Source organism: Pinus tabuliformis, chromosome 2_1 (genome assembly GCF_031772625.1).
Source record: "Pinus tabuliformis cultivar Carrire ecotype Pingquan chromosome 2_1, CPIR1, whole genome shotgun sequence".
NCBI lineage: Eukaryota > Viridiplantae > Streptophyta > Pinopsida > Pinales > Pinaceae > Pinus > Pinus tabuliformis.
Window position 1 is genome coordinate 694,031,509 of NC_142299.1, and position 23,150 is coordinate 694,054,658.

Genomic DNA, 23,150 nt, shown 5'->3' on the forward strand with positions numbered 1-23,150 from the left:
AGCTCCTACAAAATATTAGATACAGATACCTCTGCTGCAATATATAATAATATAGGAGTCACAATATATAGTTGTTACGTTGCGATGATCATATCTGTGTCATACTGCTTTGTCATATAGGCTACTCATATATATATATATATAAGAGATTATGCCAAAAATTACTATGCCGAGACCATTGTGCCGAGGAGCAAAACTATTGTGTCAACACTGATCATAAACTACAACAACTATACAAGATCATAGAATGAAGATGAGACTTCTTCATATGCATACGCCATTACAAAGTGAGATTATATAAAGCGACCAAACCTCCAAGAGACCAGATTAAACTATAAACAAACCTTATCCCTCTAATGATGCTTGTGATATTTCTCCTCATGGTCACCTATAGACCTTGATAAAGATCTCAACTTTGAAGGGTACTCCTCCTTAGAACAAAGATCCTTAGTTTGGCATTATTACAGCTGAGCACTTCAGGCTTGCAGGGAGAGGAGAACATGGAGATTTGTCCACAAATTTAGTGATTGCTTTCTCTTCCTTGGGCTTGCCCTCACTTGAGCTCTGATACCATGTTAAATTTAACATGTTCTTTGCTTGGACAATTACATCAATGAATCTTATGAGCTCCAAGATTAATTCCATAGCAATCACATAAATTATTACCCATTGATAGTAAAAGAAGAAAGAACATGAGTAGTTATAAGCAGAAGACAAGCCAAGACAAGAGAACACAAAAATTGGCACAAGCCAGGGAAAAACCCCAAGATGGGGAAAACCCTTGATCAAATCTTCTTATTATTTAAATCAAGTGTTCAACAGAGAGAGTACAATGAAGACAACTTGCCAATAGAGGATCTAATAACTTTAGTGAATCAAGAGCATACCAACAACCCTAAATCAAAATGCATCCTTCTCACAGAGGACTGCTCCCTTGACATCCACTTGAAGACCTAAGGATAGAGGCAACCTTGTACCAATCACAAGAAGAAGCCCTAGATTAATTGCGTTGTTCCTTCAGGTTGCTGCGACTTCAAGAGAAGAGACTCTCTAGGAATTATGCCCCTTGAAATAGGTGATTCAATCGACTGTTGTAGCAGCTCCTATCCTGCGGCTAGAACAAAGACAGAACGAGCACTGAAGTCTTTCTTACTCGGAGCAGGTCATTGCAAAGGCTGCACCCAGACTCCGTCTTATTTGTTGTTCAAGAATCCGGTTCTGAAATGATTAGAAGGCCCATACATACTGCCCAGAAAAACCTTTAATTCCTGCGACTCTCTCTCATAAGTATCTTAGCTCCTCTGACAGAATAGAAAACCCAAAACAAAACACTCCTCACTGCCTCGGCCTCCTTCTAGAAGAAAACAAACCACTAAGGATGACTTCAAGCCTTTCTTCCTTCGCTGAGGATATTTTTGTAGCTTTCTCAGAGAGAAACAATCATGAGATAGATGAAGATCCACCAACAATCCTATAGAAGATCGAATGCGTCTCCTCACCTTCCAGTGCAACAAATGTTAATGCAATTGAGTAAAGAAGCTTACAAATCATGGAACCAAGTGGACACTTCATAGTGGCATGCCCTTCCATAATGGGCTTAAGAGTGTACAGGTGTCTCCAAGTTCAAGAAGGAGGTTAATCAAGGACCCTATTAAGTGGTTTCAACTTTTAAGGGAGCGACATGTCCATGGTACATCCATCAAGTGGTAGGTGTTATGTGATATTAATGGTGAAATAGAGTGGGGTATCAGGGGAAGGCTCCGAGCCACATGCCATAGTACAAGGGTAGTTATGATGAGGGAAGCCCACACTTGAGTGTATAGATGTAGGAGGGAGAAAACGTCGTACATGAGTTACCCCAACCTTGTTTTTCCACTCTTCTTTATATGCATTTTTCCTTTTTATTGATTTTTCTTTTATAACTGCTCGAGGCTCCAGGGGATGAGAGCATGATGTGAATGATATAGCAGTGAATACCCCTTAAGATTGGAAAGTTCATTGCCCACCAAGGGTTGTGACAATCATGGGTTCCTTAATGATGCAGGGGCCTTAGGAACTGGGGTGATGGCCATAATGATGGGGGTAGAGCTCATGTTTGGCTTTTGCCCACGTGCTAAATTTGTATGTCCCGAACATCTTTTGCATTTTATGGTACATTTTCTATTGAGATTGGCCAAATTATGCTTTTTATTTTCCTTTTAGTTGCATTAACATCCGGGGCATCATTCTAGACCCGATCCAAAGTGGAGACAAGGGGAGGGGGAGGCTAACTCCTTGTGGACCCAATGGACAAATGTGGACCCAAATGGGAAATATGTGAAAAGGGGTTATAATGAGTGGAGGGGAGTGATGTATGTGGTGTCGAGAAGTGGGACCATGCAACGGAAATTGGGATTTCCCATGAGCGCCACTCCTAAAGCTAGTAGCCATTAAAGGAGATCCCATGGGAGTAGGATACAAGGTTAACCACCAAATCAGACAAGGGGACAAGAGTACAAACCAAGCCATTTCTTTCTGCTGAAAACCCCCACTAATCCATGCCCAGAAGTGTCCATGATAAGTAAACAAAAATACCCAACTACATAATGAAAGCCATACCTTTGGGGTTGGAAGGCCCACCTTCAAAAATACGATCATAACAGATGAGTGAGGGAGCATAATGGCTAGCTCAGGTGGTGGAGATAATGGCACATTGAGCTATTTGGTGGTTGCAAGGGGTTGCTAGTTGCGGGCTGAGGACCATCTAGAATAAAAAATTCTCCTATGCGTGTCACCCACAGGGAGTCGGTAACAAGGGCCATACTTCTTTGCTCAAAATCTCTAGGCCTAGCCCTTCGATCAAATGCCTGAATCTTTTCTTGATTCTTGCTCATATGATCCAAATCAAGGCATCTAGATTCTTCTAGTTCAAAGAGTTGATTTATTCTAGATTGCACGACATATTTTTCTTTGGTGCTTGCCTTCAGGTAATGCAAGATGGGCAACTGCAATTGTATGGGGAGCTTTTCTTCTAACCCATATACCAACTTGAAGGGGCTCTAACTTGCATATTCCTTAACCATCGTGTGATCAGACCAAAGAGCATACCTAATCTTGTTGTCCCAACTCTTCTTATTATCCCCAACCTCTCATTGATGCTAGCTACCGCAAAAAATCACTTTTGCAACAATGCAACACTACAATTTGATATCCTTAACCTAAACAACTAGGTTTAAAAGGATCTTCAATCAAGATCTCAAAACGAGGCCCCAACGAACCAAGATTTCATAAATTGAGTTTCCTCAGCTTCACAACAACAATGTTTCCTTGAAGCCAATAATTACTTTAATATCAATTGTTAAACTTGGAGAGTGTTAAAATTGGCAACCAGGGCAAAACTTCATGTGGTTCATCTTATTCATGGCCGATAATATTTTTATTATATTCCTCTCATCGAGAGGTGTAGGATTGATATAAAGATCATCTGATTTCGATAAGTATTCATCGAGATATGAATTTATTTTGATTATGGAATTATTATCAAGCCGACCCACAACTCATGTAGGCTCAAAAGCCCAACAGTCGCATCTATTCAAACACCAATGTTGTGTATAAATATAAGAGGACTTTTCCTCATTTGCACTCACTCTTCTCATCACATCTCTCTCTCTTTACTGCGCAGAAATGAGTCTCTTCTCTATTGCGCAGAAATGGGTCTCTCTCTCACACATGTGAAGCTGGAAGCTGTTGAACCTGAAGCTGCAACTGCAGAAGTAAAGATTGACTTGCGTGGCCTAGAAGATCTCCTCATCTGAATTGCGCTGTAGGTTCATCTGAACCTCCTCTGAAAGCCGCAACTTTTGGTGGTGGAATGAAGTCAATTCTGTAGGAATTTACAGGGTAAGTTCCACAGAAGAATACCAAAAGGACACCGCTCACAACCAGATCTCAAATCAATACACCAGTATTTTTGACGTGGTTAAAACCCTCAGAGTGCAAGGAGGGAAACAGTCCACGGCCTGTCCCAACGTGGGTACAGACAATTTATTAATCAAAGAATGAAAATTTACATAAGCTTCTCTCATGCACGGATTACCCGAACAATGACCCTCCATGCGCTTTAAATAGAACTCATGGACCAATCGGGTGTCAAGCCACGGATCAAGTGTCGGTAATACCGAGGTGAGAGTGAACCGTCGGATCACTACATATCGTGACCGTCGGATTGTAAGTTACAAAATGTACAACGGTAAAGAAACACACTTTACCTAACTCTAACCTAACTCTATACTAGACCAAGTTGAACTTAACTATATCCTATGTGTCGGAATATCCTAACATCCCCCCTTAAGAACAACTTGGGATAGGATTGAAGGATTTACAAATATGACACAATAGGAGAAGGAAGGAGGCACTAGAGCCTATCCCCCCTTAGTGACAACTTCCTGAACTCCAAGCATATATCGAAGTTTAGTGAACTTCGCCTCTGTGAGAGCCTTTGTGAAGATGTCTGCAACCTGATCATCCGTTGGACAATATTGCACTTCAAGAACATGGTCAAGAATGAGCTTTCTGATGAAGTGCATGTGTAGTTCAATGTGTTTGCTGCGCTGATGCTGGACTGGATCTTTGCATAGCTGAATGGCACTTTGATTATCACACCAAAGTGTGGTTGGATGCTGCTGCTCAAAGCCAAACTCTGATAGGATCTGACGAAGCCACAAGGCTTCCTTACTAGCTTCCACGGCACCACGATACTCTGCTTCTGCTGACGAAAGAGAAATGGCAGCCTGTTTCTTACAAGCCCATGTAATAGGTCCTGAACCAAGAGTGAAGACATAACCGGCAGTAGACTTCCGATCATCAAGGTCACCAGCCCAATCAGAATCAGTGAAACCAACTAACAGAGGAGCTGCTTTGGCACTGTAATGAATCCCAAACTGTATTGTACCTCGAACATAACGAAGTATTCTTTTAGCTGCTTTCCAATGACTTTCACGGGGGTTTTGCATAAAACGAGCAACAAGGCCAACAACAAAGGAAAGATCAGGACGAGTATGGGTTAAATACAAGAGTTTTCCGACAAGTTGACGGTATAAGGTAGCATCAACTTCAGGAGAAGTACAAGAGACTGAAAGTTTGACTCCAGACTGAAAGGGAGAAGGGGCTGGCTTACAGTCTTCCATGTGAAAATGACGAAGAATATCACAAGCATACTTGGACTGGGAAAGGAAAATACCCTCTTGGGATTGCAAGACTTGAAGACCGAGAAAATAGTGTAAGTGTCCTAAGTCTGTCATTTCAAATTTCTTTTTAAGGCTGGACTTCACATGGTTTATAAGGTTGGGATCACTACCAGTAAGAATAAGATCATCAACATAAAGAACAAGGATGATGAGAGAGTTGCCCACTTTCTTGGTGTAGACAGTATTGTCAGAATGACACCTAGAAAAGCCAGATTCTAAAAGAAAGCTATCCATTTTGGCATACCAAGCTCGAGGAGCTTGCTTGAGGCCATAAAGGGATTTCTTAAGTCGACAAACGAGGCTGGAGTCTGTTTGTATGAAGCCAATGGGTTGTTCCATATAGATTTCTTCCTGCAAGTCCCCATGCAAGAAGGCAGATTTAACATCCATTTGATGGACTTCCCATTTTAAAGAGGCAGCAAGGGAAAGAACAAGGCGGATAGAGTTCATTTTGGCAACTGGAGAGAAGGTTTCAGTGTAGTCAATGCCTTCAACCTGTGAAAAGCCCTTAGCAACTAGACGAGCTTTATGTTTATCAACTTTCCCATCTGGTCCATACTTGGTTCTGTAAACCCATTTGCATCTAACAAGTTTGCGTCCCTTTGGTAGAGGAACAAGATCCCATGTATCATTTGTCATCAATGAATGATATTCTTCATTCATAGCTGTTTCCCAATGTGGATGGCCTGAAGCTTCTGCAAAAGTGTCAGGATCATGATTTACTGGAGCTTGAGCCAGTAAAGAAGAGGCTCTTTCAAACTGAGAACGTGTACGTCGCTGATCTGTAGGATCACCGGCAAGATCACCTGCTGCATCCCGAGTAGCACGGACCCATCTTGGAAGTTGAGGATCCTGAGAAGGTGGGGAAGGATTATCATCCTCGCTTTCATCATCAGAAGAAGAAATGTTTTCAAAGATAGAAGAGATAGGAAGAGGTGGCACATCCGCCGGACTAGGCTCGCAGGCCGATTTATTTTCATCAAATTTTACATCTCTTCTAATGATAACATTTTTGGACTTAAATGGAATAAGTCTATAGCCTTTTACATCTTCAGAATATCCAACAAAAGTACATTTCTCACTCTTAGGTTCTAAGGCTTTATGCTTTTCATCTGGAATATGGGCCCATGCTTCACTTCCAAACACACGAAAGTGACTTACATCTGGTTTAATGGAACTCCAAGCTTCTTCTGGAGTGATATTCTCTAGAACCTTAGTAGGAGTGCGATTGATTATATAATTTGCACAATTAATTGCTTCGGCCCAAAAACTAAGACTGAGTCCTTTAGATTGCAGCATACAATTAGCCATTTCCTTTAAGGTGCGATTTTTCCTTTCAGCTACACCATTTTGTTGTGGAGTGTATGGAACAGTATGTTGCATTTGAATTCCATTTTCGGTGCAAAAGTTGATGAATGCATTTTTAACATATTCTCCACCATTATCAGTTCTTAGCTTAAGAATTTGATGTCCAGATTGTTTTTCAACAAATGCTTTGAAGGCCAAAAAGGTGGTAAATACTTCGCTCTTGAGTTTTAAGAAGTATACCCAAGTGCGTCTAGAGAAATCATCAATGAAAGTTAAGAAGTACTTGCAGCCAGAGAATGAAGCAACAGGAAGAGGACCACATAAATCACTGTGCACAAGCTGTAAAGGGGCTGAGGCGTGCCAAGAGGCACGTTTGTCAAAACTGTCCCGATGATGTTTTCCGAGTACACATCCGGAACAAACACCATCTTTGCAAGATACCATAGGAAGACCTGTCACCATGTTTTCTTTACATAGATGCTGAAGGGAGCGATAGTTTAAGTGACCATACCGCTCATGCCAAAGTTTGCTCACTTCATCATTATGAGCAACAAATACTGAGGGAAGATGGGATGACCCAAAGTTGTGAAACTTATACAACCTTTTGGAATCATCAGCAAGACCAGTAGCTAGAATCTGTTTAGGATCTTTTAGATCCTTGATTACAACATCATGAGGTGAAAATTCAACAATTTTACCTTCACCTGAATGAGTTATCTGATAGACAGATAGAAGGTTGCAGGATAAGTTTGGAACACATAATACATCATTGAACTGACCATTGTCTAGATGAACAGTTCCAGTCCCTACAACATTAAGAGATCTATCATCACCAACATATATATTTTTGGTGTTACAATCATTTAAAGAAGAAAACATGGCTTGGTTTTTGGCCATGTGACAAGAGGCTCCAGAATCAATGAGCCACTCATGAGAATGAGAAGAAGAAGAAGATACATTTAATGCATAACCAGACTGAGATGATTGACGATGACATGCAGAAAATGCCGTTCCGGAAGTTGAAGTTGAAGTAGGCTCCAGATGGATGTTATGTTTCTTCATTGCGGCTTCCAAGGCTTCCATCTTCTTAAAGCATTTAGATTCTAAGTGGCCATCTCGATTACAAAAGTTACAATGTCTATCAGTCTTCTTCCATTTGTTTTTATTGGTCTTATCATTTGCTGAAATGATCTTTCATCTTGAGGCTGAGTTGGTTTAGGACCATTCCTTTGAGGATAAGACTTCTTAGGATTCTTTGAATTTGGATACTGCTGGGCGGCTAACGCTTTTGTGGAAGAGTTTCCAAGATTAAGAAGACCAAGGTGTAAGAGTTTTTCTTGTTCTCTTATTAAGGAATCACAAAAGGAGTCAAAGGAAGGGGGCTTGTAGTCTTTGCCTTGACAAATGAAAGCTTCCCTGGTAGAATGGAAAGTGGAAACAAATACAGAGTAGGCTGGCCCTAACTTAGTGAGGATGGAATAAATAAGGTTACCATCATCTTTCTTAACTTTAACACCTTCCAAGAGATATCTAAGGTTCTTGAATTTGGACAAGAAATCTTCAATGCAAGAAAAATTATTAGGATCCAAAGTAAGCAGCTCATTTTCAAGTTGATGGGATCTAATTTCATTTTTAATCCCAAAAACTTTAGCAAGTTTTTCTAATGCTTCATGAGGAGTTTCAATTTCTGCAATGTGGAATCTAAGATCAGGAGAAACAGACATTCCTATCAACCACGTGCTTGATCTTGTCGATTTTCCCATTTTTCGGCCTTGTCTTCATCTTTGGGTTTCTTCTCTTGGTCTGTGGCTATTCTGAAGAGACCTTTACTTCTAAGTAAATCTCCCATGTAGGCTACCCATTGGAAGTAGTTAGTGCTGTCAAGAATGACTTGGCATGGACTTTCCATTTTTGAAAAACAACTGAAGCTGAAGATGCTGAAAGTAAGTGGTCCAATGGATAGATCTCGAAAAAATAGGCGGTTTTAAAAAAAACGGCTCTGAAAAAGGCTTCCGGATGAAGAAGTTATGGCTTTTTGAAAAAAAATTGTTGACGTTGCCGGCAAAGTGCGCGAATGTGCGGGAATGAAAAAATCCGCCCCCACAAAATGGAGACTTGAACCCAAGACCTCTACTCTCTTAAAAGGTCTTTGAACCAATTGATCTATACAAAAGATTTGAGAGAGAGAGAGAGAGAGAGAGAGAGAGAGAGGGGGGGGGGGGGGGGGCCTCGATTTGCGTGCTTGCCTTGGGAAGACTCTTTTCCCACACAAAACACAAAACCCAACACGAATATCCAAAGAAAAACGAACCTTACGGCTCGAAGTTAGCTTTAGCCAAAAAACTAGAAATTTAAAAAAAAAAAATCTCAAAGTTAGCTTTTAGCCGAAAAACTAAATATTTTTCTCAATGTTTCTGATTTTCCGAGATCACACTAAGGTGCAGGGAAAAGAGCATACGCATGAGAAAAATCCTTTCTTTCTGTTTCTGATTTGCCCAGATCGCACAGAGTCGCAGGGCAAAGAGCATACGCAGAAATGAAAGGTATAGATCCGGAAAAAAAAAAGGCTAAATAAACCGAAACCGAAATAAGCAGAGAGAAAATGACAGTAAACTGCAAAAAAAAACACTGTATACCTCCCGATCTGAAAAATGACGCAGCTAGGGCTACCGGAAACCTTTTCGCGTGAAACGAAAGGGGTTCCTCACTGAAACAGATGCTCCGAATGCAACAGAGCAGTCCTCTCGGCCCGAAAGCAGTCAGAAACAGCAGATCTAGGAAACGACAGCCGCATGCAGTTCTACCGGCTTCAGATTTGGATCACCAACGGACGCGGCCCTCAAATAGCTCTGATACCATGTAGGAATTTACAGGGTAAGTTCCACAGAAGAATACCAAAAGGACACCGCTCACAACCAGATCTCAAATCAATACACCAGTATTTTTGACGTGGTTAAAACCCTCAGAGTGCAAGGAGGGAAACAGTCCACGGCCTGTCCCAACGTGGGTACAGACAATTTATTAATCAAAGAATGAAAATTTACATAAGCTTCTCTCATGCACGGATTACCCGAACAATGACCCTCCATGCGCTTTAAATAGAACTCATGGACCAATCGGGTGTCAAGCCACGGATCAAGTGTCGGTAATACCGAGGTGAGAGTGAACCGTCGGATCACTACATATCGTGACCGTCGGATTGTAAGTTACAAAATGTACAACGGTAAAGAAACACACTTTACCTAACTCTAACCTAACTCTATACTAGACCAAGTTGAACTTAACTATATCCTATGTGTCGGAATATCCTAACAAATTCGACGAACGGTTTACAAGATTTCGACTGCCCTAGTTTGAAGTCGAAAACTGCTGAAACTGAAGCTGCAACTGCAGAAGTAAAGATTGACCTGCATGGCCTAGAAGATCTCCTCATCTGAACTGCGCTGTAGGTTCATCTGAACCTCCTTTGAAAGCCGCAACTTTTGGTGGTGGAATGAAGTCAATTCGACAAACGGTTTGCAAGATATCGACTACCCTAGTTTGAAGCCGGAAACTGCTGAAACTGAAGCTGCAACTGCAGAAGTAAAGATTGACCTATGTGGCCTAGAAGATCTCCTCATCTGAACTGTGTTGTAGGTTCATCTGAACCTCCTCTGGAAGCCACAACTTTTGGTGGTGGAATGAAGTCAATCTGACAGTCGGTTTGGGAGATATCGTCTGCCCTAGTTTGATAAAGAAGCCGCTAATGATGATGCTGCTGATCTAGGGTTTGCTACTGCTGATATGAATCAGATTTATTGTACTATTTCTCTCTGCTGAATTATTTAAGATAAAAGAAGATTTGATCAAAGGGTTTCCCCACACATTGTGGGGTTTGTCCCTGGCTAGCTGCCACATCTTGTGTCTCTTGTCTTGGCTTGTTTTCTGTCGATCGTTTAATGTTCTATCTGCACTTTACTTTATGTACATGTGATTGCTAATCTGTGGAATATAATAAGAAAAAGAAGTAAACTGTTATAAGCATAGAACATACCATAACTTAACAGAGAGCAATTTGCAACAAATGGAGAATAATCTATAGCACAATGATATTCAACATAGAGATGAAATTCAACATATAGAACAACCATAACAAAGAAGCCCTATCATCAACACATTAGTTTTTCTCACTAGATACAATGACAAATGATTGCCTACCTTGTTCTTTTCTTTAATTTTATAAAGAATGCACAAACATAAAAAAAACTCTATCCCATTTTAGTAAAAGACCAATCATATCATGAAATTTAGGTTTTTTTGGTAATTTCTAAAAATTTGGATATTTCATTTGATTCAAGTTTTTTCTGTTTTTATTTACAGGTCCTTTTGCAAGAGTTCTATTAAAAGTCAAGGCATCATTTCAAGACACTGACAATACATTGTATGATTGGATCAATGGTTCATCCAAAGATTGCAATGACTATTGCACTTGGTGGGGTCTTACATGTAATAATGTCACTATTGTACAATTGTATGTTTGGATTTTCTTTTTCCTATATGCTAGCTTGTAAACTTAATATATGTTAAATATGCTATGAAAATTTGCTCCAATAATTGATTTATTTATCCTACTTATTTATGATAAGTTATTTACCAATACTTCAGTAAATACCAAAATAAATTTAGTTGCAGACTTCACAAACTAGAATTGAAAATTAAATAGCAAGAGAAACATCAACATATGAACAATCACATTGACACACTTGTTTTTGGACAATCGTCCATAGAAAAACCCAATGTGGGAAAACTAGTGCAACAGATCTGAGGATTTTTATTATTGGCAGTAAATATTTGAATACAATCTAGGATGCTCATCTAGCAATCCTTTACAGACAAAATACTGGTGGAAAATCTGAGTGAGTTTTACCTCCATCCTGCAGAACTCCGGCTGTTTCGGCACAAGACTGGCTAACCCCGTCTATTTCTGCGCTGGCCCTGCATAGGCCTTGCATCAACCTTTCAGGCTCTGCGTCAACCCTCCTTCTCTAACCTTTGCGTCAACTCTTCCAGTTGTTCCAGCAGTTCTCGTAGTTCCCGACAGTTTTGGCTGTTCCAGCAGTTCTGGATTTTGCGTGACAGGCAACTTTTCTGTGTCAGCTCTCCCAACTACTGCGCTGCGTTTGCGTCAGCTCTCCTTGCTGTTCCAGCAGTTCCAGGGAGCTCCGACAGTTCCCAACAGTTTCGACAGTTCTGGATTTTGCGTGACAAGCAACTTTTTTGTGTCAGCTTTCCCGGCTACTGCGATGCCTTTCTGCAAGCTATCTCCGCCTCTCTATTCTGTATTTTCTGGAAAGTCTTTTTCCCGGATTCTCTCTGCCCCTCAACTGTAAGATCTCCTGAATCGATTTTCCTCTTGAGAACTTCTCACCTTAGAAAATCGATTTCCTCAATCTCTCTGTGTGTTTTCAAATGAACCCCAAGCCTCCATTTTATACTTTTCCTGTTGAGTCTTCAACGACTGAGATTAAGTCTCTAATAAAAGGCTAAGATTAAAACATGAATTGATCCGCCTTCTAGATCATTCTTACCCATATTTTGATTAATACCCATTAATATTTTAATTTCCTTAAGTTTAGAATTTGGAACTCCATTAAAAATATTAATTATTTTAATAAAATACAATTCGGGTGGAATTTCACCAAATGGTTTCTGGGTTCTTTAGAACTCATGTTCCTTGGCCTCTCCACTAGTTTTCAAGGTTAGATCACTTCCGATGCTACCAAAAACTAACACTCCCTCTTAGCGAGGAAAGTGCTCTAGCAACAGTGTCCACTTGCATGTTGCTCTTTTTCTGAAGCATCTCCTTTCTGCACTGCTGCTGCCAGAACACTGTGCTACTGTTGCTACGGTATTGCTGCCCATGATACTACCATTGCCGCTGTTGCATTTGTACTACAACTCCCTCTCAAACGCTACATCATTCTACTGAAAGGGATTTTCCAACATACTTATTTGTGCCCGAAATTGAACAAACTTGGCTCTTCCTAGAGACTTGGTGAGTATGTTTGCCACTTGATTTCCTGTGGGAGTGTACTCCAACTGTACCGCTCCACGTTGAACACAGTCTCTGATAAAGTGACACTGAATATCGATGTGTTTGGAGCGATCATGAAATATTGGATTTTCAGAGAGCTTGATACAACTTTGATTATCACAGAAGATCCTTGTCGCTTCCATCCTTCTCCTGAATAGATTTACAAGCAATTTCCTGAGCCATATAGCTTCACATGTTGCTTTGCTAGCTGCCATATACTCAGCTTCAGCGAAGCTCAAAGCTACAAACTTCTCCTTCTTACTGCACCAGGAGGTCATTCCACATCCAATATCGAAGCAATACCCAGTGATACTTTTCCTGTCTATTGAACTTCCTGCCCAATCTGCATCAGTGAATCCTCTCAATTCGATATCATTGCCCTTGGTGTACCTTAATCCAAAATTTACTGTTCAATGCACATACCTGAGAATGTGCTTTGCTGCTGCCCAATGCGCCCTTTTTGGATCCACCATGAACTGACTAAGGGTGTTGAGAGCATAACACAAGTCTGGCCTGGTGTTGACCAGATACATAAGTGACCCAATGAGTTTTCTGTATGAGGTGGGGTCCACTTCTTGCTCTCTCAAAGTATTTATTTTCTTCCAGTTGGTAAGCATAGGCGTAGCCATAGGTCGACAATCCTGCATTTTGAATCTTTTCAGAATTTCTAATGCATATCTTCTTTGGCCAAGGAATATCTCACCATCCTGTTTCCAAACTTCCAATCCCAGAAAATAGTGCATTAGCCCCAAATCCTTCATATCAAACTCAATTTCCAGGTTCTTCTGACAATCCTCTATGAGTCTGGATGATCTTGTCAGAAATAGATCATCCACATACAATACTAGAATCAATGGCTCACCTTCTACCAACAGATAATAAAGATTGGGATCGACATTGCTCTTGATGAATCCCAACTGCTGTAAGTAGCCGCCAATTCGACCATACCAAGCACTGGGTGCTTGTTTTGGCCCATACAAGGCTTTCTTCAACCTGCACACATGAGTTCTCTTTTCACGCGTTTCGAAACCTTCTGGTTGTTCGATATATACCTCTTCTTCTATCACCCCATTCAAGAACGCTGTCTTGACATCCATTTGGTGAATCTCCCATCCCGTTTGTGCTGTAAGGGATATAATGGATCTGATAGAGGTATATCGAGTTACTGGGGCAAAGGTTTCCTCATAGACTATTCCTTCCTTTTGCGACAAACCTAGCCTTGTACTTATCTATGCTGCCATCTGTAGCATACTTGATCTTGTAGATCCATCTCGAACCTAAAATTGATATTTTCTCTGGTCTTGGTACAATTTCCCAGACATCATTTGTCATGATAGAACTATACTCTTCCACCATGGCATCCACCCATACCTGGTGTTGTACGGCTTCTTGAAAACTAGAGGGTTCTTCGACCTGAGCTACCATTGCTTGGTACCTGTTAGGTTGTCTACGTTGCCTTTTCTTGGCTTTAGGAGCTCCAATGAATTCCTCTGCATCCCTCAGAGTTTGTCGTACTTCTCGACTAGTTCTTCCACTGCTGGTGGGAGGTTCCATATGTTCCTCTTCTTGTACCTACTGTGACACTCCTGGGTCCTCTTCTCTTGAGGAGATGCTAGTACTAGTTACTGTGCTTGAACCAAATACTTGTCTTCTTGCCAGATCTGATCCTTGTTGTTGGACTAGAGGAGCATCCTCATCCTGTTCTTCAAATGGCATCTCATGAGATTTCCTGAAGGCTCTATCTTCCATGAACTTCGCATCCCGCCTTACTACAATCTTTTTGCTGCTCGAAATGTAGATTTGATATGTCTTTGAAGTCTCGCTATAACCTATTAGATACCCAACTTTGGCAGTCTGCTCTAACTTGGTCTGCTTCTCTTTTGGAATATGGCAATAAGCTACACTTCCAAATATCCTGAGGTGACTTACTTCTGGCTTCTTTCTCGTGAAAACTCCCTCTGGTGTCTTCTTTCCTAAAGCCCTGTGAGGAGTCCTGTTCTGAATGTGTACAACCGTGCTGCATGCTTCTGCCCATAAAAACTTGGGTAGATTCTGATCGTATAACATCGCCTTTGCTACTCCAACAATAGCTTTTTTCTTCCTTTGTGCGACTCCATTATGTGCTGGATTATAGGGTGTTGTCCATTCTCTTCAGATCCCTTCTCTTGCACATAAATCAATGAAGTTCTTATCCGTGTATTCTCTGCCATTGTCTGAGCGCAATATCTTGATCTTCCTTCCTGTCAGGTTTTCCACTAGAGCCTTAAACTCTTTAAACTGATCAAAGACCTCATCCTTGGTTCTCAAAAAATAGATCCAAGTTTTCCTAGAATGGTCATCTATGAAGGTAACAAAATACTCAGCGCCATTGATGGCCCTTGTAGACATCGGACCACAAATGTCTGAGTGTATTAACTGCAATACACTCTTAGCGCTATTGTTGCTTCTGGAATATCCGGCTTTGGCGTACTTACCTAGCACACAACCTCTGCATGTATCATCATGTTTGGTAGTAAGCATTGGAACCCTCGTAACAGTTTCCTTGAGCATCCGTAACGCCCCATGATGTAAGTGTCCCATCCTCCTATGCCACAACTCATTTAATTCTTTTTCTCCAATGACATTATTGCTTGTCAATGCCATAAGAGACTCAAGTTGAAACTTGTATAATCTGTTGCTTCGAGTTCCAATCTGGGCCCTCTTTTTCCACCTTGGATGCTTGACATATACTCTATTACCAATGAAGTATACATCATATCCCTTATCTTGTAATTGGGTGACAAAAATCAAATTCATTCCCATACCTGACATATGCAGTACATTCATGGCCCGAAGACTATCTCCTACTTGCATGGAATATAACGGTTCCTTTTCCTACTGGGGTACACTTCGTCCTGTTACCCAATGTGATTTGAAAGTTCATCTGCTCCTCCTGATAGCTCGAGAAATATTCTCGTTCTCTAGTCATATGAGCTAAAGCCCCGCTATCAATGTACCAGTCCTCAATTGATGCAGAACTTGGTAGGCAAACAAACTCCTCTTCCAGCCTAGAAGCTAATTCGGAAATATTCTGATCCCTAATGTTCTTCATGCCCTTTTTCTTTGCTTCCATCTTGCCTAAACCTTGCTCTGATACCATGTGAAAATTTGCTGCAATAATTGATTTATTTATCCTACTTATTTATGATAAGTTATTTACTAATACTTTAGTAAATACCAAAATAAATTCAGTTGCAGACTTCACAAACTAGAACTGAAAATTAAACGGTAAGAGAAATATCAACATATGAACAATCACATTGACACACTTGTTTTGGACAATCATCCCCGGAAAAACCCAATGTGGGAAAACCGGTGCAGCAGATCTGAGGATTCTTATTATTGGTAGTAAATATCTGAATACAATTTAGGATGCTCATCTAGCAATCCTTTACAGAGAAAATACTAGTGGAAAATCTGGGTGAGGTTTACCTCACTTCACCTAGTAGAATTCCCGCTGATCCGGCACAAGACTAACTAACCCCGACCATTTCTGCGTTGGCCCTGCGTACGCCCTGTGTCACCTTCTCTGCCCTCTGTGTCAGCTCCCCCAGCTGTTCTGGTAGTTCCGGTAGTTCTTGGCAGTTCCAACAGTTCCCGACAGTTTTGGTTGTTCCGACAGTTCTAGATTCTGTGTGACACAGAACTTTTCTGCGTCAGCTCTCCCGGCTACTGCGTTGCGTTCCAGCAGTTCCTGATAGCTCCGATAGTTCCCAATAGTTTAAGTTGTTCCGACAGTTCTGGATTCTGCGTGACAAGCAACCTGTTTGCGTCAGCTCTCTTGACTACTGGACTACTTCTTTGCAAGCTCTCTCGGCCTCTTTGTTTTGTATTTTCTGGAAAGTCATCTTGGATTCTCTCTGCCCCTCCGCTGCAAGATCTCTTGAATCGATTTTCCTCCTGAGAACTCACCATAGAAAATCGATTTCCTTAATCTCTTTGTGTGTTTTGAAATGAATCCCAATCCTCCATTTTATATTTTTCTTGTTGAAGTTGAGATTAAGTCTTTAATCAACGACTAAGATTAAAATATGACTTGATCCACCTTCTCGATCATTCTCACCTATATTTTGATTAATACCCATTAATATATTAATTTCCCTAAGTTTAGACTTAGGAACTCCATTAAAAATATTAATTATTTTAATAACATACAATCTGGGTGGAATTTCACCAAACGGTTTGTGTGTTTTTTAAAACTCATGTGCCTTAGCCTCTCCACCAATTTTCAAGGCTAGAGCACTTCCAATGCTACCAAAAACTAACATATGCTATATTGGAAATTAAGAAAGTTGCCATTGGGAACTTATAAGTATTTTTCTTCTACCCAGAGTTGTTTTAGTTATGATTTTGTGGTTGATATTTTTGTATTTTGTCCCTAATTTTTTTGTTTTTGAACCTCTCATTTGAATTTGGGTGGAGAAATTTCACCAATGATTGGCCATCTAATGAGACTAGAAATACTTTAAGTAAGTCCATAGGTTTAATATACTACTTTTAAGTTTTCGTATTATGTGCATTTATGATGATTATTATGGTTTACCAGGGTTACTTAGCAACATTTTATAACCCATGCTGACCTTAGTTTATTAACTATATTATGTATGCAGTGACTTGGAAGGAAATGCTCTCTTTGGACGAATTCCTAATGAGATTGGTGATATATTTGCTTTAAAATACTTGTGAGTTTTTCTTTCTCATGGTGAATTTGTGATCCTAAAATTCCGACTTATTTTTTCTTATTAATAATCTTATGAAGTAGATGATTACATGTAAGGACTTGTAAAACTATTTAACATATTATGATTGTTTACTTAAATTAAAATTATTTTCAATATAACTTTTCTATTTAGAAGAAATTTTATGAATGGATATTATTGAAGCCATATCTAACATATACTTTTAAAAATCAGAAATGGTAATCGATCCGGTCCACCTATCAAACTAGATTTTGAACCATGACCAAAAAAGCCAGATTGGTCAAATATCAACGTACTAGCCTTTTAAAAAATACATGAAATAAAAAAATTTTAATTAAAAAATTATTTTTAAAATTTCAGACCTTGATTCCAAACCATTAGAGACAAAATATGCAAGGTTTTCTCATTTATATACCATGTAAGGGTGAACATATCAAAGTGGCATCAAGTGTTATACATATCAACAACAAAATGCGTACCCAATGAGGCTCTAAATGTTCTCTAGAGTCCAAAAACAATGCGACAACATACTCAACCCATAGCCTACTAAAAGTAGACATATTAGTGATCAACATGATCAATCCTTATCAAACTCATCACCACTACTAGAATTAGGATCATCAACAAGAGCTACATAAATATCATCTAGCTCAGAGTTTGAGGATTCCTCTGCAACCTCAATAGTAGTAATAGTGGCAACAATACTAGACCTAATAGAAGCATGAGTTGGTTAAGCTACAAGACTAGTGGCCTTCCATTAGTTGTTTGCCTTTGCTTGATTCAACTACTGGTTATGGTTCTACTGGCACTACCAAATCTGCATTGGGATCAACCCTCCCATAAATCCATTTCATCAATATCAAAATCAAGATCAAACTCAACCAGTTGAGTCTCGTCCACACATTTTGATGTTGGATCAATAATCTCCAACGAAATGGGATCTAGATTTGGTCTTTTGATCATCAACTGGTTGTGCATTAGTCGAAGGTTATACTACAAAGAGCATATCATTTAATTGTTTTTGTTCCTGATGATACTCTTCTTCGTGTCTATTTGCTAAACAAAAAACAAATTGCTCTCACGACTAGAAGTGGTACAAGTTTGGCTAAGGACTCTAACATCAAACTTTTGCAATTGAGGTCATTTGCTATCAATTAACTCCCACTAATGTGCTACAAAGACATGGACTATAGTTAGTTCATTGTATAACAATTTAGATTCTAAGTATGGCTGAAAAAGTGAATATTTACAGTTTGAATTGTAAACAATTGAACTTTAAAAGAAAATTAAATTAGAATTGCTTACCTAGTTGATCCACATATCTTGCCAACTTAACCAAGTTTTTACCAAATGCACTTGAGGCCTCAGTGAAAAGACTAATATGTTTATGTATTTCTAACAGCTCAGACTCCTTACAGACTGTTGCTTCAAAATCTCGCAGGCCTTGTGAAACGCCTCACCAAGCCAAAGCTAGACTAAGATGCAACAATGAGGTGGATGCCATTGTCACCTTAGTATTTCACCTCCTTTTTAGTGGAATTTCACCACACGAGAGGCTTCCCATTGTAGGCCACCTAAGGGTATTCTATGCTGATAGGATCGAGGTGACACTCTCGGAGGCTAGACCAAGGTACTTCACACTAGGAACAAGACACAGTTCTTTGTAATAAGGAGCAATGTACTTATGAAGAAGCCTATAGGATAGGGCTTATAGCCTAAGGTTTCAAGATCTATCTCAACAATGGCACATCTAGGCATATAAGCAAGAGGAAAAGTTTCTTTGCAAGATATGGTCAACAGGTAGAATTGCAAGCCTTTAAATTACCCTAAGTTGAAGTTTTTATGAAGAATTAAGGTTTTACAAGCCCTAAAATTGCCCACGTGTTGAAAATTGGTAGCTAAGGGATGAATTTCCTTGCATAAAATCTCATTTCTAATACTTCTAGAGCGACTTTCCAAAAATGGAAAGTCATGTATGTCATTTCAAGCATGACTTTCCAAAATTAGTAAATCACCTTGCTTCATTTGGTAATCAAGAATAGATGATGGAAAATCACTAAACTTATCCTAATTTGTAGGAATTTATAGGGTAAGTTCGTCAGATAGAACACCAAAGGACATCGTTCACAAACAGATCACAGATTAGTGCACCAGTATTCTTGACGTGCTTAAAACCCTCAAAGAGGGAAACAGTCCACGACCTGAGCCAACGCGGTCACTTCAGGCAATTTATTAATGTAAAAGAAAGAAAATTTACATAAACTTTTCTCATGAACGGTCACCTTACAAATGACCCTCCATGCTCTTTAAATAGAGATCATGGACCAATCAGGTGTTAAGCCACAGATCAAGTGTTGGTAATACCGAGACTTGAATGAACCGTTGGATCACTTCATGTCCAGAACATATCGTGATCGTCGGATTGTAAGTTACAAAAAGTACATACTAAAGAAACACACTTTACCTAACTATACACTAGACCAAGTTATACTTAACTATTTCCTATGTGTCGGAATATCTTAACATTCCCCCTTAAGAACAACTTGGGATAGGATTGAAGGCTGTACAAATATGACACAATAGGAGAAGGAAGGAGGCATTAGAGCCTATCCCCCCTAGTGACATCTTCCTGAACTCCAACCATACATCGAAGTTTAGTAAACTTCACCTCCGTGAGAGCCTTTGTAAAGATGTCTGCAACTTGATCATCGATTGAACAATATTGCACTTCAAGAACATGGTCATGAATGAGCTTTCTGATGAAATGCATGTGTAGTTCAATGTGTTTGCTACACTGATGTTGGTGTTATGAAACCACCTCAAGAAAAGATAGAAAAGATAGATCAACGCCTTAGAATTCAGCCTCTTCGAGGGGGCAACCTCCTTTACATTACATAAATGAACAATTCTTGGATGATTCAAATGACAAAACCTCCTTTCTATATATAGGAGTCTAAGGAGTCACAATATAATCCAGCCGACCTAACAATAATAATATAAAGCCACAAAAATAACAATAGAGGGATTCTATGGGGCACAGTAATAACAATATGGGGGCAATAGGGGCACAACAATATTAATAAGGGGTATAACTACAATAGTAATGGGGTAATCACTAGTATTATGGGGACCCAACGTGCCCCTCCCTCAAAAAAGTGTTGTTCTCAACGCTTGAGTAGTTTTGGATACTTCTGCATAAAATTCTTATCCTCCCATGTGGAATCTTCAGCGGATAAGTTCTTCCACTTGATAAGATACTCTGAAATTGATCGATTTCGTAGCTGTCGAGTTCTTGTTTCTGTGACTGCTTCCGGTTCCAATATAATTTTTCCTTCCTCGTCAAGTTCTGGCAATATTGTTTGAACTAGGAGCTTGTCGCCTATAACCTTCTTTAAACATTAAACATGGAAAACTGGGTGCAATCGAGAAGCTGCAGGAAGCTCCAATTTGTATGCCATAGTACCAATCTTTTGCAACACCTTGTACGGACCATAATACTTTGGTGATAATTTATTATCCTTCTTAGCTTGCTTGAGGGACATTTGCTTATATGGTTGTAGCCGTAGGAATACCCAATCACCTACATCAAAACTTCTTTCACTGCGATGTTGATCTGCCTGTTGTTTCATTCTATTCTGTGCCAACACGAGGTTATCCTTTAAGAGTTGGAGGACTTGTTGTTGATGTTCGATGTGATGTTCCACTGCCTGAACCTTAGAATTTTCTCTTAAATATGATGTGATGGATGGTGGTTGATACCCATAAAGTGCCATAAATGGGGTCATTTTTGTTGCTGTATGGAAGGAAGTGTTATACCACCATTCAGCCAGAGGCAACCATTTGACCCATTGTGTCTGTTTATCAGATACAAAGCAACGAAGATATCCTTCCAAACATTTGTTTACTATCTCAGTTTGCCCATCAGATTGAGGATGATAAGATGAGCTATGAGCTAACTGAGTACCAAGACAAGAAAATAATTCTGTCCAAAAATTTCCAGTGAAAATGGGATCTCTGTCACTTACAATAATCTTTGGGTTTCCATGTAGCTTTTGAATTGTTTCCATAAATGCAGTAGAAACTGTACTGGCTTTAAATGGATGTGATAATGCACAAAAGTGTGCATACTTGGTAAGTCTGTCAACTACCACCATGATGACACTCTTTCCCTCAGACTTGGGTAAACCTGTGATAAAATCCATTGAAACCTCCTCCCAACGTTGGCTTGGAATGGATAAAGGTTGTAATAGACCGGGTGTCTTAATTGTTTCAACTTTATTTTGTTGGCAAACCAAACATTCCGCCACAAACTTTTGAATATCTGATTTAAGGCCATCCCAAAAAAATTCCTTCTTAACCCTGTGGTAAGTTTTTAAAAATCCTGAGTGCCCTCCTAAGGGAGAAGTGTGCAATTCCATAAGAATCTTTTGTTTTAGCTGGGAATTCTTACAGAGGTATAAGCGATCTTTGTACCATAACGAATCATTTTGCCAGCTAAATGTATCAGACGTACTGGAATCTTGTTGTAACTTTCGAATAAGTGCCCACACTTCTTCGTCATTCTTCCATTCCTCCCTTGCTTCATTTATCCAATCTGGTGGATAATAGAAATGGCGCACAACAATGCTTCCACATCCTCATCCTTTCTTGAGAGTGCATCTGCCACCACATTTTGCTTCCCTTTTTTGTAGATGATTTCAAAGTCATAACCCAACATCTTTGTGACCCACTTTTGTTGCTCTTCAGAGGATAATCTTTGTTCTAAAAAGTATTTAAGGCTATCATGATCCGTTTTTACCTTGAAGTGTCTTCCCATTAGGTAGGGTCGCCATTTCTTAAGTGCATGGAGTATTGCCAACATTTCCTTCTCATAAATAGCTTTGCTTAAAAACTTTCCCTTGATTGGACGACTTTCAAAAGCAATGGGTCTTTCATCTTGCATTAGAACAACACCAATTCCATTTCCTGAAGCATCACATTCCACAATAAAGGTTTTTGTGAAGTCCGGTGTAGCTAAGACCGGTGCTTGGCACATTGCCTCTTTAAGATGTTCAAAGGCCTTTGTTGCTTCCGGAGTCCATGAAAATGCATCTTTCTTCAATAATGTTGTTAGAGGTGCTGCTATTCTCCCATAATTCTTAACAAACTTGCGATAATACCCTGTCAACCCAAGAAATCCTCGCAGATGCTTTATGGATGTGGGGATTTTCCATTCCTTAATGGCTTTAATTTTGCTAGGGTCTACCTTAACTCCTTCATGAGATACAATATGACCCAGATATTCCACCTCCTGGACTCCAAAGAAACATTTGGATCTTTTTGCATATAATTGTTTCTCCTCCAATAGTTGTAGCACCCTGTCAACATGTTCAACATGATCCTTCCAAGACTTGCTGTAGATTAGTATATCATCAAAAAATACTAACACAAATTTTCTAAGGAATGGTTTGAAAATTGAATTCATCAAACCTTGAAATGTTGAAGGTGCATTGGTAAGGCCAAAAGGCATGACCAAAAATTCATAATGACCCTCATGAGTTCTAAATGTTGTTTTCGGAATGTCTTCAATCTTCATTCTGATTTGATGATATCCTGAACGAAGATCCAACTTGGTGAAGTAAATTGATCCATGCAATTCATCCAGTAATTCATCAATGACAGGAATGGGGAACTTATCTTTAATAGTGAGCTTGTTGAGCTCCCTATAATCCGGACACATGCGCCATGATCCATCCTTCTTGTGCACCAATACTACTGGAGCAGAGAAAGAACTTTGACTCGGTTGAATTATACCAGCCTCTAGCA

At 39.7% G+C, this 23,150-nt stretch overlaps 1 protein-coding gene across 1 annotated transcript in view; it reads left to right on the forward strand.

Moving 5' to 3' along the window:
- LOC149202493 (uncharacterized) overlaps positions 1-23,150 on the forward strand; it is a 153,488-nt gene that overhangs the window by 45,119 nt on the left and 85,219 nt on the right. The window contains exons 3-4 of the mRNA XM_089401606.1: positions 10,893-11,043; positions 17,256-17,327. Coding sequence (XP_089257732.1) covers positions 10,893-11,043; positions 17,256-17,327 — 223 coding nt within the window. The remainder of the gene's footprint in view (positions 1-10,892; positions 11,044-17,255; positions 17,328-23,150) is intronic.